Source organism: Ursus americanus, chromosome 21 (assembly GCF_024610735.1).
Source record: "Ursus americanus isolate L20-20 chromosome 21, mUrsAme1.1.p, whole genome shotgun sequence".
Classification (NCBI taxonomy): Eukaryota; Metazoa; Chordata; class Mammalia; order Carnivora; family Ursidae; genus Ursus; species Ursus americanus.
This window is the reverse complement of record NC_142147.1, coordinates 1322287-1338802: the sequence shown is the minus strand read 5'-3', so window position 1 is coordinate 1338802 and position 16516 is coordinate 1322287. Positions and strand designations below refer to the sequence as shown.

Sequence of the window (16516 nt, the reverse complement as noted above, 5' to 3'; positions counted from 1 at the left end):
TGCTGAAGCAGGAAGGATGTGTGAGTAAGTACTTACATCGAGAAGCTCTGGAAGGACACACAAGACTACGCCTCCAGTGCTCACCCAGCGGGACTGGGGCAGACGGCCCACGGGGCTGGGCTCCGCACGGGGGCGGGGCTCCGCACAGGGCTTTCCTCTGCAGTCCTTGGGGCGTGTCCTTGGGTTTGGGAATCACATGAATGTGTCCTCTGTGCACACACTTCCTAGCAGAAGGAAACGTAAACTAATCATCAAACCTGGGGGGAGGCAGGCAGCTGACCCCCAGCCCTGCAGGAACCCCCAGGCCAAGCCCCTTGAGCTCACCCATCTCCCTGCGACCCCTGTAGCAGCCCCACTGGCTCTGCGCCGCGCGGGGCAGGGAGCCGGGCTCAGAGCTGCTCCCTCCAGCCGGCTCCTTCTGTGGGGGGGCTGTCCACCTCAGCCACCCACCACACGGATCCTGACACACTTTCCATTCTCTCGGCAGCCAAGACATCCTCATTGCTCAGGAAACTGACCTGTACGGCAACCCAGCGGATGGCCTGACTCCCCAGGTACGTAGCCGAGGACAGCTGAACGTGGTCAGGCCGCCCCTGGGGCCGCCAGAGATGCCCTTGTCCCCAGCCCCGAATCCCACCCCACCACACCACACCCGGCCAGCTCTCTCCACCTCCCCATTCTGCCATAACGGGGCTACCAGCTGCCGCCCCGAGAGACCTTCCCCCGGACCCCGCCGTCGGGGGCTGGCCCGTGGCTTCGAACCACGGCCCCAGGCGCGGGAGGGGTACAGACGGCAGGGCATCAGCAGGCCAGGCCCCCCTTCTGTGATGTCCTCACCGCATCTCCCTCGAGCCGGCGATGGAACGGTTATGGTTTTAACCAGGAAAATATGCAGGTTCACGCCCGCTTTCTGCTAGCTGTCTTATGAAGCGATATTGGCTTATTTCACCCTTGACCATCCTGAGAAGATTCCAGGTCACAGATGGAGAGACCAAGGCTAGACAAGGCTGGGTAGTGTGCCAACATGGGACAGGGATCTGAGCCAGGGCCTTGGGCCCTGCCAGGCCCCCCACCCACCCACTCACCCTGCCCGGGGGACACTTCTTGGAGTCTGGATCTGCGGGGCCTTACCTGCCACCCCCTAGAAAGCTCTGGAAGCCATGGGGAGACCCAGGCCCGCCCCTTCCTCTGCACCAGTGTCCCAGAGGGGCCAGTAGCTCGGGGGCTGGTGAGGAAGGACCCATGAGGTCAGAGGTCCTCACTGTCCACACATGTGATCCATGGGCCGTGAGGCCTTTTGCAGTTGAAGCCCTGGGCCTGTGTCTGGGGCAGCCTGAGTCCTGCCGCCTTGGTCTGTCTGGGAAGCCCAGGAGGGCATGTCCCACAGGCCAGAGCCCCTCCACTCCTAGTGGGGGCAGACACCAGAGCTGGCTCCTGGCCGGACTCACACTGGGCCACCACCCTGAAAATGGGGCCACACTCTGGCTGTGGGGTGTCACTGTCATCGACGGCAAGGGGGTACCTCAAGAGATGCCCTGGCCTGGGTCAGACTGCACAGAGGCGGGGCCACCCTTGCCCGAGCTGGCTGCCTGCTCCCTGCGGGCCCCATTCCATACCCTACGGGGGCCACACTATCTGTCCTTTGTGAACTGACCCAGCTCCCTCAGTCCCTGCCCAGGACACAGGACTGTCTCTGCGTGTCCCCAAGCCGCCCTGCACCTGCCTGTCCTGAGTGCCCTCTCCATCCCGGTGCACTTCCTCTGATGCCACATGGCCAAGCAGCCTGGCCGCAGTGTGTGACCTCAGCCCCCATGAAGGCAGCAGGCTGGAGTCTGGGCTCAGCGGCAGCAAGGTCACTGCCACTCTCACCTCGTGGCCACACCAAGCCATGTGGCCAAGGCTGCTGGCAGAGGGACGGGCTGGGACAGGCTGGGACGGTCCTTCCACGGGGATGGCAGACTCTTCCCCCCCCCAGAACCCCAGAGGGAGCCGTCTGAGTAGAGCCTGCAGTGCTGGGCTTCACGGTGATGAGCGTGCCCCGGAGGACATGGGCTGCGGGGCTGGAAGCTTCTGCTCCCCCTCAGAAACCCACACAGGATGCCCGGGTCACCTTTCTCCAAGGTGGCCCCGCACCCTGGGGGGCCCGCAGAGCCCGAGTCCCTTCCGGCTTCAGGCGGTGCCTGGGGGACACTGAGGCTCGGGGAGGTGGCAGCCTGCCCCCGTGTACCAGACACCGAGCCAGCTTACCTTAGGACCACCTGGTGCAGGAGTCACCATGAGCCATCCCTATAAGGTCGAGGGTGTGGGAGCTGACCTCGCCCCAGCTGTGAGAGCCTCTGTGTGCAAGACCCCAGACCCAGGCAGAGCCGAGTCGTCAGCTCCCTGCCCCCGGGGCCCGGGCTCTGCAGAAGCACAACTAGTCAGCAAACCACACGAACACCACACGTTCTTCGAGGGGCCCGTTCTGTCCTTGGGACACAGCCACCAATGTCTTCTGCACCAGCACCAGCGGGGGCTCCCCTGAGACCCCCACGTCCCAGGGGCAGGGACACGGAGGGCCTCGCCCCTGGTCACACAGCAGCTGGTGGCAGATCTGGACACGTCCAGGAGGGCCCTGCCCCCTCCCCAGACCACACCACCGCTCTGGAGCACAGGGGGCTCTGCAGGGGTCCTGGCCCTGAGCACATGTCTGGACCGCGTGCGGCACAGACCAGCCTAGAGATGGGGCCACGTGGGGATCCTGGGGACCCAGCGCCCTCCACCAGCAGTGAGGCCCCTGTCTCCACTCCTCACCCATCACCCAGGGCTGGCGGTAACAGTCCCGGCCTCCTGAGCCAGTGTGAGGACAGAAGGAACTGACAGTGCTCAGTGCCCCGGCTCAGCAGTGCTCAGAGGGAGCACCGTGCTGCTGTTACTATCACGTACCCGTTCGACCAACATCACCTACAAGCCTCTGCCCCAAGGTCCCGGTCCCAAGAGGGAAAGGGGAGCAGAGGCTGGGCCCCAGGCACAGGCCAGAGGAGGGGGCGAGGCTGCTGCTTAGGATGGAGATGGGATGTGGGAGGACCCCCAGGGGCGGGGGTGGTGCCCACCTGGGAGACCGAGGGGCGCTTGTGCCCCAAATCAGGCACGACACCCCTCCTCGGTGGGGCAGCCCCTGGGCGCGTCTCCACATGTGGGCGGGAGCACCAGCGGAGCCTGGCGCTGCCTAGAAATGCTCACGCAGGCCCCACACTCCGGGGGCTGACCAGTGGGTCCCCCGGGGCAGGGCCAGCCGCGCCAGGGACAGCTGCCAGCCTCAGGCCAGACTCCGCCAGCACAGCCTCACCTCCTCAATTCCCATGGCTCCGGGCAGGTGAAGGCGGCCCATCCTCCTCCCTGGGCTTTCCCCTGGTCCCCTCTGGGTTTCTCTCAGCCCATGCAGATGGCCCCTGGGTGCCTGTCATCCCCGCCATGGGGGCCAGGTCTGGGAACTTGTGTGCCCCATGGGGCCCTTCCACTCGTGGCCCAGTGGGGACCTAGCCGGGCTGCTTCGAGGGTGGCCAGCGGTCTTCTCAGACCCTCTCTGCCCCCAAGGGAAGCCTCCTCTTGCAGGGGCTCCCGTGCAGCCCCCAGAGCCCCCCCTCACCCTGTGCTTTCCTTGCAGGCTCCATTCGGGATCATGAGAACAGGCTTCTCCAGGGGCCCCCTTGCACCACCACGTCCTCCCAGTGTCCAGACGGAGGGGCCATGCCCGGGCAACAGCCCCGCAGAGCACCGCCCCCAGCCATGACCCGAGACCTGCAGCCCTGCCCAGCAGCCAGGGGCACGGGGGGCCCCTCCCAGCCACCCGGCGAGGACGGTGCCCCAGCCAGCAGGACCACCAAGGCCACGGGAAGCAGGGCCCATGCAGCGGAGCTTCCAGAATCCCAGCCGTGGCAGGCAGGGGAGGTGGAGCCCAAGGCCCCACTCCTGAGAACGCAGTCCCTGAGCAGCCTCCTGGGGAAGGGAGGCAGCCCCCGGGCCCCACCAGGGAGGAGCCAAACACAGGCTTTCCCGCAGCAGCCCGGCAGGGCAGACAGCAGCCCCCAGCAGTTCTATAATCTGAACGTCTCTGGCTCGAGGGCCAGACCCACTCTGGACAAGACTCCTGAGGGCCCCCAGGGCGAGGACCCCGGCCCCCCAGAGGCAAAGGCCCCACCTACCCCAGAAGAGCTCAGTTTCCAAAGGTGCTTCCAGGAGACCCCCTCCAGCTTTACCTCCACCAACTATACCTCACCGAATGCCGCCTGCGGGCCCCCGCCCCTGAGGGCACCCCCAGGCAGCAGTGCCAGTCCCTGCAGGCCAGCCTCCTACTCGGAATTCCAGGCCGGAGGGGCTGACGGCTGGCCTCCCACTGTTGAGAACAGCTTCCCAGGTGCTAGATTCGGGGTCCCTGCTGCCAAGCCAGAGCCTTTTCCCGAAGAGGACAGCCCCAGGGTGGTCTCCTTCCAGTACCCCTTCCAGGCACTACACGGGCCCGGCCCAAAACCCTTCCCCGAGGACACCTCCCCGCCCAAGTACGGGGAGAGAGCGCTGGTGTTTGCCTTCCGCCAGCCCAGGGGGCCATGGCCAGAGGAGGCGGTGGGCACAGGCACAGCCTACCCCCTGCCCACCCGGCCGGCTCCCCAACCCCCACCCTGCTACCCTGGCCGGCCCAGCCTTGACCCCCCCAGTGACCTCGGCTGTGCTCCCCCACAACCCGGTGCTGCTCCCCCAGCCCCCAGCCCCTTCTCGGAGAGCACGGCCACCTTTCCAGACAGTTTGCACAAGAGCCTGACCAAAACCCTCCCTGAAAGACCGCCTTCGGCCCACGATGACAGGCTGGGGAGCCCCAGGGGCCCCCCAAACTCTCTGTCACAGAGGCACTTTCCTGGGCAGACCTATGGGAGCCCTGGGGCCAGCGGAGTGGGGACCAGCCCGGGCTCTCTGGACACGGAGCTGGCCACCCCAGGGCCCCTGCCCACCAGACTGCCCCAGCTGTGGGACCCTGCTGCAGCCCCTTATCCCTCACCTCCCCTGGGCCCCCCAGCCACCACCAGGAATGCATTCTTTGAAGGCCAGGCCAGCCTAGGCCAGCACCTTGGCCTCCCCCAGAGTCCCCCGCTGCCCTGGCCCCAGGTGCTCCCAGCCACCGGGCCCAGCCCCCACCGCATGGAGGTGCTGAGCCAGCTGCCTTTCCCCCCGGGGGCCCCTGAGTGGCAGGGGGGCAGCCAGGGAGCCCTGGGTGCTGCTGGCAAGACTCCTGGGCCCGGGGAGAAGCTGGCAGTTCTGAGAAACAGTCCAGGCCAGCACGGCGGCGGCTCCCCTGGACTATTTGCCTACAACGGACTGAAGGACCCCGGAGCCCAGCCCCTGTTCTTTGGGGTGGCCCAGTCCCAGGTCTCACCCCGGGCGACCCCCGGCCTGCCCCCGCCCAGGGTGGTGGGCGCCTCTCCCTGCGAGTCCCCGCTGCCCTCACCTGCCACCAACACGGCCAGCAGCAGTTCCTGCTCTTCCCTGTCCCCCCTGTCCAGCAGCCCAGCCAACCCCAGCTCGGAGGAGAGCCAGGTTCCCGGCCCACTCGGGCCCCCCGCCTTCTTCCACCCCAACACTCACCCCCCGGAGACGGGCAGCCCCTACCCGTCCCCTGAGCCCCCACACGCTGTCCCCATGCACTACCAGCCAGAGCCCGTCAGAGCCTTCCGTTTCCCTGCAGAGGGGCTGGGGGCTGAGGGCACCTTCAAATGCCTGGACGAGGCTCCCTTCCCAGGCTCAGGCCCCGAGGTGGGCAGCGGTGGGCTGGAGGGCTTCCCCCGGGAGCCGCCCCCCTACCCCGCCCACCACTTTCCCCTGAGCAGCGCCAGCCTGGACCAGCTGGACGTGTTGCTCACCTGCAGGCAGTGTGACCAGAACTACAGCAGCCTGGCCGCCTTCCTGGGACACAGGCAGTTCTGCAGTGGGCTCCTGGCCAGGGCCAAGGAAGGCCACCCGCAGCCCCCGGGGCCCCCCGGCCCCCCCGCCACCCCCAAAGCACCAGCCGGCGGGAACCTGAGCCTGCCTGGCCACACCAAGACGGTCCCCTTCCTACTAGGTGGGGACGTCAGGCCTGACAGCAAAGAGGACCCCCTGAGGACCAGCTTCCTGCCCGGCCTGGCCGCCGCCCCCTTCCCCCTCCCCGCGGCAGACCTGGACCCGGAGGACGACGCCAAGCTGGACAGCCTCATCACGGAGGCACTCAATGGCCTGGGGTACCAGTCCGACAACCCCGAGATCGACAGCAGCTTTATCGACGTCTTTGCTGATGAGGAGCCCTCAGGCCCCCGAGGTCCTGGAGCCGGACAGCCCCCCAAGACCAGGGTGGGGACAATGCCAGAGGGCAAAGCCCAGTCCCCGCTCCCGGGCGAGGCCACCCCCCCGGGGGCCCAGGCCCCCCTCCCTGGGAATGGGGACTGCCCGGCCCGCAGCCGGCCCAAAACCCGCTCCCTGGGCCCAGTGCCCGCGGAGGCAGATGGGGCTGGCCTGGTCAGTCAGCAGAGGAGAGGCAAGCGGTTTAAGTTGTTCCAGAAAGAGCCGGACAGGTCCAGCTCCACCAAGAGCCGGAAGGGCCCCAGAGCCACTTGCCTGAGGCCCAGGAGGAAAGGCCAGGGGGCTGAGGCACCCCTGCCCCGCCCCCGGGACCTCAGGAGCCACGAAGATCCTGCCGGGCAGGCCCTCCCGGTGGAGACCAGGAGCTCCCAGCGCATCCGCCTGTCCCCGGGGAAGGAGTCCAGGAGGAGGAAGGTGCGGGGCGGCTCCTGGAGCAAGGAGCTCATCCACAAAATCGTTCAGCAGAAGAACAAGCTCCACAGGGGGCCTCGCGCCCAGGGCGGGCGCCTCCCCCTGGGACCACCGAGGCCCGCGCCCAGCCGCACCAAGGACGGGCTCCAAGAGCTCGCCTGTGCCTCGGAGTCGGAGGAGGAAGACGGCGCTCCACAGGGCTCCCGCCTCAGAGGCCGGCCCCCGCCCCGCCAGGGCTGCCGGCGGTGGCGCCGAGGCACAAAGCAGAAGGAAGTGGAGGTGACCTCGGGGTCCAAGGAGGACGGAGGGCCACAGAAACCCAGGACGGTCATGAGGCGGGAAGCCACAAAGGTCAGGGCCTCCCCCAGCCCGGAGGAGCCGGGCAGGCCTCACCCAGGCCCCAAGGACAGAGGCCCCAAGCATCTCCTGCAGGTTCCTGCCAGTGCCAAGACCCCAGAGGAGAACCGTCCGGCACTGGACTCCCCCCAGGACACCCAGAACTCCGAAACTGCCAAGGAGCTCCCCCCAGCTGCCACAGAACTCCCCAGAGAGGCTCCAAGCTCTTCTCCAGCCTCCCGTGTGGGGGGAAGCCCGAACCCTCCAGCCCTGGAGCCGGGCAGAGAGGACCCCTGGGTGTGCCGCGGGAGTCTGCTGGGCGCTGCCCGGTGCACAGAGCCACCCGCCTCCCAGGACAGAGAGGACCCCCCTGCTTACCCACCAGGAGAGTTGCTGGCACCTGGTGCTCATGCCGCCGACACCGCCTACCTTGAATCTGGCTCTCTGTTTTTGAAGAGCCCTGATCTTGGCTGTGGCCCTGCTCTTCTTAACGGAGACTGTGGGGGGGTTCCACTTGCCAGAAAGGGACCCCAGGCCTCCAGCAGCCCCCCCAGCAAATTGTTCCTCGGACCCAAAGAACTGCCTGGCTGTCTCCCAGAAGAGCTCTACTCCAAGCCCTTAGCTCCAGACGCTCTGCCTGCCAGCAGCACGCGCCTGCCCCGGGATGCTGTGGACGCCAGTGCCCTCGAGCCAAAACCACCCAGGAATCCACCCTACGCCATCCACGGGGGCCCCGGCAAAGCCGAATCACCTCTGACGTTGGAGTCCACGCCACTCTTCCCGGGGCTGCCTGAGGACAGATTTGACCCGCCAGCCTACAGCAGCCTATCCAGAATCAGAGACACCCACTCCTCGATGGTGTGTGCCGACCCGCCCCCAAGGAAACCCCAGTCAGAGCCGCCATACTCCCCGCTTCTGCCCGACAAGGGCTGGTCCCTGCTGGAGGAGTCCCCGACGCTGGCCAGCCACATGGGTCACCTTCCTGACCTCTTGGGGGAAAAGGCATTTAGTAGGAGGTGCCCGAGGGAAAGGGCAGTGGCTGCCAGCCCTCCCCCTCTGCCTGGCAAGGTCAGCGAATGTGGCATCGCTTTTACGGGCAACCTGTCTGAAGGTGAGTTGGAAATCAAAAGGCTGGTCGCCGAATTAGAGAGTCAGCTGCAGAGTAAAGGGGGGCCCGAGGCCCCAGAAATGTGTAGAGCTGGGCAGGCGGGCAGGACACACGCAGGCACAGGGGCCCCTCTGCCCACCCCCCAGGCCACCCCGCCCCCCAGGGACACCTTCTCCAAGGCCGACCTCACCAGCCTTGGGGAGTTGACTCCACAACCAGAAGGGGCAGAACCAGCAGTGGCCACCACAGAAGGGGGGCTGCGGAGCACCCAGGAGGAGTGGCCCTCACCCCACCCAGGAGAAGCAGGACTTTCCCCTCATGCACGTGCAGACGGGGCATCTGGGGCTCCCGGAAGCCTCTGTGGGGCCGACCACAACTTCCAAGCAGGACAGAGAGCCAGAGTCTTGGAGACTGGCCCCTGCAAGGCAGAAGGGAACTGCGGGGTCCACGCGGAAGTCTCTCTGCCCAGCTCTGGAGAGCTGTTCAAGCCTCCACCGGACGTGAGGAGCTTAGCAAAGTGCAGCCCGAGCCGTGAGCCTTTACTTCCCCAAAATAACAAGACCGCCAAGATGCACGCAAGCCATGCCCTGCAGCTGGAAGCATTTGGCAGCCCACTGGCCCGTCTGGCACCCAGCTTGGCACTTCAGGGGACCGCCCCATCTTGTGGTGCTGGGCTTAGCGACGCCCCCGAAGGATACTCCGTAAGCAGAGCCGGCCAGCCAGAAGAGGCAGGCCTCCCCCACTCTGGGGCGGGGGACCCTGGCCTTAAGGGTAATGAGGAGTCTGTGCCCGTGGGGGCCTCCCCAAGTCCTGCCTGCGTGCCCAACACCAGTCCCGGCAGGAGGCCCCAGGACCCAGCCACAAGCCCCCTACGTCAGCTGCAGCTCCTGGTGGCCAGAGCCTCTGGGAAGGAAGAGGACGCCCTGGGCTCACAGGGGCCCCTGTCTGCTGACACCCAGAGCCCTCGGCGCAGTGAGCCCTCAGATCTGGAAGGGGACAGCGTGGAAGGTGGGGACATGGCCTGCAGCCCCACCCAGGATGTCCCCGCAGCGGCCAGATGTCAGTGGGGGCCTGAGGCTGATGGACATCTGGACACACTCGGCCAGGCTGAGAAGCCCGAGGACCAAGGCGGAGCCAGCAGACCGCAGCCAGATAACTGGGGGAGTCCGGTGGGGCTGGACAACCTCTTGATGGTCAGTGCCGGTGCTCGAGCTGTCCTGGCCAGGCTCGGGGGACAGCTCCAGGGAAACAGCCCGGTCTTGGGCCTTCGAAAAGAGGCATGGGCCACCCCTAGCCCTGTCCCCTCTGATGCAGAAACTTTGGTACCGACCTTGGTCACAGCCCACGTCCAAAATGGGCCTGAAGCCCGGACTTCAGAGGACGTGGCCAGCCCAGGCCTTGAGAAGCAGCCACTGCTCGCCGGAGACAGCCTTGCTCCCCCCATCAGGGACCTGACCACCTGTGTCCCCTTGCCCGCTTCTGCAGCCACCCCCATTCCCCCCGGCCGGGAGCACCTACCCCAGGAAGACCCTCCTACGGGACCTTCAGGTGAGCTGAGGGGGCTGCTCCCAGCACCTCCATCCTGTGGGGATCCTGCCAGCCCGCAGCTCCTCCCAGCCCCTTCTCCTGCCTGGCCCCCTCTGCAAAGGGCTGACTGCACCCCAGCCACCACAGACGCTGGGGCTGGGCCACCTGCAGCAGCTCCCCCATCTTTGAGGAAAAGCCCCTGTGGCTTCCAGGAAAGCCTGGCTCGTCACCCCCTCCTGGGGGACCACAGCCCCCTGCAGGACCCTCCCTCGGGCCCGCCTGGCTTCATCAGTGTCTTCACTCCTGCCCATGGGGAGGACTGCCCTGAAGGCAGCATGTCAGGACCTCTCAAGGGTTCCAGGAAGGAGAAGCCAAGGGGCTCTCCTGCCTCTGCTACCTGTTCTCCCCCCGTGAGGACCATCTCCCCGAGAGTGACCATGAACGCCCCTGCCCTGCCTGACATTCCCACCACAGATGGCATGGGGGCAGTCAGAGGCCCCGGGGTTGACCATCCAGACTGCCAGGGCGGGGGAGCCCTACCCCACACCAGCCCCAGCGGGATGCCCACAGGCCCCCCCTCCTCAGACCCCCCAGGCAACAGGGAAGGCCAGGGTGTCACCGTTGTGCCCGCTGACCCTTCCACATGGGGGACCACTGGGCCAGATTCCTGTGCCTGCCAGGAGGGCGAGGCGGGGGCTGGCTGCTCTGGTGCCATGAAGGCCCCTGGAGCTGACACCGGAGGCCCCCCTCTCACCAGCCCATCCACGGAGCTCCGCCGGGGCAGAACCACGTCTCCCAGCAGCACAGCCCGTGAGTCCAGACCCAGCTCCCCCCAGAGCCTCAGAACTGTTCACCACACACCCCAGAGGGACCCCCTCAGTACGCAGGGCACCCGACAGAAGCCCGGGTCCCCAGAAAATGCCCCCCAGGCGGGCCGGGCCCCCAGCAGGCAGCCCGTGACCTGTGAAGTGTGCACAGCCTCCTTCCGCTCCGGGCCAGGCCTGAGCCGCCACAGAGCCAGGAAGCATGGGCTGCACAGGGGCGCTCCCACGCTGCCCGCTCCCCGGCCCCCGGCGTGCCAGCCCCCTGAGAAGAAATGCCGCAGGGCACCTGGGAGAGAGAAGCCAAGGCAGGCGCTGAGCGGCCCCAGCCCTGCCACTGGGCCGCCCCCTGACCGGGGTGCCAAGGCACCTGAGGACGCATCAGGCCCTCAGACGGCCGAGGGACTCGGTGTGGGGGGCACACTAGGCTGTTCCCCTGGCCCGGGCGAGCCGGGACTGGACATGAGGTTTGCAGAGCCCAGGAAGCAGGGCCGGCTGGTGAGGGACAAGCACTATCCCAAACAGACAGAGAAAGGAGGCGGCCAGCGGCGGGGCCGGGCACCCACGGACGTCCCCAGCAAGTCAGAGCTGAAGTCGCAGGAAAAGGGGCAAAAGCCGAGAACAAGAAGGTTCCGGGAGGCAAGGGATCCTCCAGTCTGTGTGGGTGTGATTTCAGACAGAAGCCGCTGGGGTCCATCCACCGCGACTGCCAGTCCCCTGGGGCCTCCAGGCAGCCCCCTCTCAGTGCGGGCCGAGCCGGACCCCAACGCCTCCTGGCCCACGCTGATGGAAAACACAGTGGGCACAGACCCAGAGGAGATGGCCGCACAGAGGTCGCCCCGGGATTGGATGGCCCGTGCAGAGGGGACGGAATGGGCACCGCCTGGGGCCGGGCTGGGGGGACAGAAGACAGCCGTGGCCAGGGAGTGCTGGGGACCCAGGGAGGCCGGAATACCAGACGTCTACAAAGAGCTGTCATGGGCAGCCGGGGCTGAGCCTGGGGGGGACCGCAGAGCAGCCGAGAGTGGGTCGGGGCAAGGAGTCGGGCAGGGGCACGGGCCCCCCTCGAGCCCCCCAGGCCCTCGGGACACTCATGCTTCTGCAGGTGGCACCGGCAGCAGCTGCCCCCAGGGCCCCCTGCAGAGCCCAGAAGTGCAGGTCGGGGTCCAGGAGCATGAGGGCACCATTCCTGAAGCCCCCAGCCCGGGTCTCGGGGACCCTCTGAGTGTGTTTGACGATGAAGCCTCCTTTTCCCAGCTCTTCCCTCTGGGCGACCGCTTGACTCGGAAGAAGAACCCCCGTGTCTACGGGAAGCGCTGTAAAAAGCCGAAGGCCCCACCTCCACTGGAGCCCCACAGCGAGGTGGGGGGCAGCGTTGCGCCGGCCTCCGCCTGCCTGCCCACAGACCTCAGCGACTCGGGCTCACTCTGCCTCTCCCATGAGGACCCGTGGGGTGACGAAGCTACAGGTCTGCCGGAGTCCTTCCTGCTGGAGGGCTTCCTGAGCAGCAAGGTGCCCGGCATTGACCCCTGGGCCCCCAGCCCCAGCCTGTGGGCCCTGGAGCCTGGCCCAGAGGTGGACTGTGCCGAGGACGTGTCCCCCCGCCACACCGAGGACCAGCGGTCAGAGAACATTCCCGAGCTGCACATGGTCCCAGCCTCTTGGCGAGACCTGGACCTGCAGGCCCCCGCCGAAGGGATGGGCTCTTCTCTAGGAGACATGAGCCCAGAGCCCCCCAACCTGGAGCGGGAACGCTACGACAGCGGGCTTCCTGGGAACGCCGTGGACCTTGAGATGCTCGGCGCCAGACTGGAGGTACAAGACCTGTGCTTCCTGACGCCCTGTGACGACCCTGCGGGTGTCCTCAGCACGAGCTTCTTACACTTCAGGGCCACGGTGAAGCCCCAGGAGCCACGGGGCCCGAGGGCAGAGGCAGCAGCCGGGGCAGGAGGGGCGGCGGGACGGGACCGGCACGCCAAGGCCAGGAGGGCATCCTACAAGTGCAAGGTGTGCTTCCAGCGCTTCCGCGGCCTGGGCGAGCTGGACCTCCACAAGCTGGCCCACAGCCCCTCGCCACCACCCACCTGCTACATGTGCGTGGAGCGCAGGTTCGGCTCCCGCGAGCTGCTGAGGGAGCACCTGCAGGAGAAGCACGTGCAGAGCAAGGCCGGGCGCTGGGCTTGCGGCATGTGCCTGAGGGAGGTCACCGACGTCTGGATGTACAACGAGCACCTGCGGGAGCACGCCTTGCGGTTCGCACGCAAGGGGCAGGCGCGAAGGTCCCTCGGGGACTGGGAGGGGGACCGAAGTGTCACACGCTTCCTGGGCAGCATCATGGGACAGGCGTCCAGACCCAGTGGGGGCAAACGCTCGATGGGCAAGTCAAACGGGAGCCCTGCAGAGACATTGGGGCAACAGACAGGGGCCGGGAAGGAATTCCAGAGGGAGACGGTGAAACCCAAGGCTCCTGCCAACGACTCAAACCAAGATGGCACCCTGACACCAGATAGGGCTTTGGCTGACAGAAGCCCGACGGCCTGCGGGAACCCCGCTCTTCCCAGCGGCTCTGCCAAGACGTCCCCCAGCCTGTCCCCCGAGCCCTGCTCTGGCAGCGAGCCCCTCCTCCACGCCATCCCCGTGCACGAGGGCTGCAAAGACCCCTCCCGCGACTGCCACCACTGCGGGAAGCGATTCCCCAAGCCCTTCAAGCTGCAGCGCCACCTGGCGGTGCACAGCCCGCAGCGCGTCTACCTGTGCCCCCAGTGCCCGCGGGTCTACCCGGAGCACCAGGAGCTGCGCGCACACCTGGGCGGGGCGCATGGGGTGAGGGAGGAGCTGGAGCTGCCGCACACCCCGCTGTACGCCTGCGAGCTCTGTGCCAACGTCACGCACATCAGCAAGCGGTCCTTCGTCTGCAGCTCCTGCAACTACACCTTCGCCAAGAAGGAGCAGTTTGACCGCCACATGGAGAAACACCTGAGGGGGGGGCAGCAGCCCTTCACGTTCCGCGGCGTGCGGAGGCCTGGCGCCCCCAGCCAGAAGGCGCCAGCCCGCGAGGGCACACTGCCCAGCAAACGGCGCAGGGTGGCTGTGTCCAGCAGCCCTCCCGGCCCCGGCGCCAATGGGCCTCTGTCCTGGGGCCGCAGCCCTCCCCAGAGCGAGGGGTCACTCCCAGGCCTGCTCCAGCCCCGCCCAGAGGCGGCTCCTGGCACCACCAAGGGGCAGCCCAGGACCCCGGAGAGGCTTGTAGATCCTGTGTGCCACCCGGTCACAGGGGGCGATGTGCCCTCTGACCTCCAGGAGCTCCTGCCCCCCGCTCTGTCTCCTTTCCCGGCGGCCTCCGCGGATGGCCACGGTGGCCGCAAGCTGGAGGGAGCCCTGGGGAGGTCTGAAGGTGAGGCATCTCCAGGCAGCCCTGGACCTCTTCTCCAGCAGGCTCTCCTGCTGGGGGGGTCTGTGCCCCGGCCAGGGACCAGAGGCCAAGATGTAGAGGAAAAGAGGGCTACTGGCCCATTCTCAGGGAAACGCAGGACCCCGAGTGCCCCTGACCGTTGCCTGGAAGCCCCCTCCCTGCTCCAGGAGAAGCAGGTGTCCACAGGCCACAGACCTGAGGGAGGTGCAGGGGGACCGTCCCACAAGGGCAGTGCCGTCAAGCCTTGGGGCTGCCGGAATTCATCAAAGGACAGGTCGGCTTTGCCCAGCCCCAGCAAAGCTCCTAGGTTCCCAGGGCAACCGAAGAAGGTTGTGGCCAGTCCTACACCCAGAGAGCTAACCCATGGCACTGAGGACAGGCCAAAGCCCACCACCCTCAAAGCCAAGCCGAGCCCCAACTCCCAGGGCAGTGGAGGCCCACGGCACAGCACCAAGACAGCGGGTGGCAGCCAGCCCCAGCCGGCCAGCGGGCAGCTCCAGAGTGAGACGGCCACCACCCCAGCCAAGCCCAACTTCCCAGGCCAGGGCCCTGCCCCAGACAAACACCCTCCTCGAGCCAAGGGCTCTCCCAAGGGGCCAAGGGAAGCTGGTGACCAGGGGCCCCGAGGGAGCCTGAGCACCAGGGAGGACGGGGAGGCCAGTGAGAAGAAGAGGAAGGGTCGGGCCCCGGGGCCAAGCAGGAGTGGGAGTGTGGGGAGCTTGGGGAGAGCCCACTTGGTCCCTGAGAAGCCCCCCCGGGCCCCCAGAAAGCAGGCGACGCCCAGCCGCATGCTCCCCACCAAGGCCAGGCCCAGTAGCCAGAGCAGCGCGATGCCACCCCAGCCCACGGAGCAACGGCAGGGGGGCCCCGGACACACCCACGGGGACTGCAGACGCAGCAAGGAGGGCCAGGGCAAGGCCTGCCCCCAGGGGAGACCCCTGCACAGACCCCCGAAGAGGGACCGAGCTGTCCACGGTGCTGAACCTGCCAACCCCCGTGCCTGCAGGACCGCCGCGTCCCAGAATGACCTCCTCAGCCAGCTCTTTGGGCAGCGACTAACCAGCTTCAAGATCCCGTTAAAGAAGGACCCTCCCGAGTAATTTGTAGCCATGAGTGAGTACCTGGGAGCAGGGCTTGGAACAGCCCCGCAAGCGGGGGCTCCTGTCTATGCTGACAAGCCTCAGTCCTCTGAGGGTGTTGGATGGTGGCCACGTGGTAACGCACCGGACTTACGCAAGCGCTCGGAGTCTGGCGTTAGGGCTGAGACTGGGATACTTTGAGCAGGGCCTGGGGTGGACAGCAGCCCCTTCTACATGGAAGGTGAGGGTGAGCCCCTTGGACACCATGCAGCTCTCTTCTCGGTACCAGAAGTCTGAAGAGAGAGCCGCCCCCGCCCCGTGTGCCCCATTGCCCAGGCGCAGTACGCCACAGACCCTTCATGCGAAGGTTTGCACGGGACTCCCCCACGTCATCTAGCAGGGAAGTGAGCCGAGGCCGCCTCCCTCAGGCTCCCCTTAGTCTTGTTGCTGCTGCTGCTGGAATGGCTTAGAAGCCACGTGGGGGGGCAGGGCTGTCCCTGGAAGAGCTGTTTGTGGGCCCCCTGACCCCCAGGGCGCACCAGGCTTTTCTGACTGCAGGGTGGTGGCGGCCGCTGTCTGTGCTGCTGATGGAAACGCTGGTCTCCAGTGCACCTTGACCCCTGGGGACTGGGCTCCCCTTGGGAACATGGAGAAAGCTGCTCACCAGCCAGCTCCCGCCGCCGGCTCTCCCTCCCCAGTCCCCCTGCCTCTGCCGATGCCCTCTCTAGAGCCTTCCTCCCACAAGGAGCTCTCCGCTGCAAGTATCAGCAATTTTACTCTGAATTTCTGGTGCTATTTCATGTTGTAATGTGAATTCAGGCTTCCTTGGTGCGTTTTACCCAGGGGATTGGGCGGGGAGATCGGCTGGGGAGGCGCACGAAGCCCACTGGCCCCGACAAGTCTTTCGCTGGGGCTCCAGCCGCCGGCAGGCTCCAGCCCGACGGTCGCGGTCCACGGTCGGGGCAGCCAAGTGGGACAGTATGGGCCGGGGTGTGGCGCCTCGGCCAGTCAGGGAGGCGTCTCATGCACTGACATGACCCAGGGGTCGGCGCGCGCGTCCTGTTTATGGAATCGTGTCTGCGAAGGAGGCAGGAGGGTAGGAGAGGCTTCCTTCTGTTCTTAGGGATCTCTGAGGTGCGTGGTTTGCGTCGTTCTGTTGTTGTTTTTTTTCTTTTCTTTTTTACCTTGGGTGCAATGTGTGTGTCAAAAGTTTTTATTTTGATATTTTGCAAGAGACCAAATTAGGCCCAAATTGCCTTTCTCGAAGGTGCTGTGTGCACTCAGAGCGCCTTTAGTGCTGATGAATAAATCACGGGGTCTCTGAGGTTGTACTGTGCAAATCATAGTGAACTCATCCTGTCAAATATATCCTCACTATTTTCACAGAAAGCCTCCGGCTGTGGTATCTGTCACCGCCCCCCCTGCCCCCACGAACCCAGGGCCTGGCTCTTCACGA

General features: G+C 66.5%; 1 protein-coding gene and 1 long non-coding RNA gene across 2 annotated transcripts in view; one reads left to right on the top strand and one right to left on the bottom strand.

The window, feature by feature from the left end:
• Positions 1-7921, bottom strand: part of LOC123776638 (uncharacterized) — a 20382-nt gene extending 12461 nt beyond the window's left edge. The window contains exons 1-2 of the long non-coding RNA XR_006775427.2: positions 7865-7921; positions 37-224 (exon numbers count right to left, since the gene is read on the bottom strand). This is a non-coding gene — a long non-coding RNA (uncharacterized LOC123776638). The remainder of the gene's footprint in view (positions 1-36; positions 225-7864) is intronic.
• Positions 308-16516, top strand: ZNF469 (zinc finger protein 469). The gene is made up of 2 exons (XM_045772759.2): positions 308-554; positions 3647-16516. Exon 2 carries the CDS (start codon positions 3730-3732, stop codon positions 15079-15081), a length of 11352 nt encoding a protein of 3783 aa, XP_045628715.2. The 5' UTR covers positions 308-554; positions 3647-3729; the 3' UTR covers positions 15082-16516.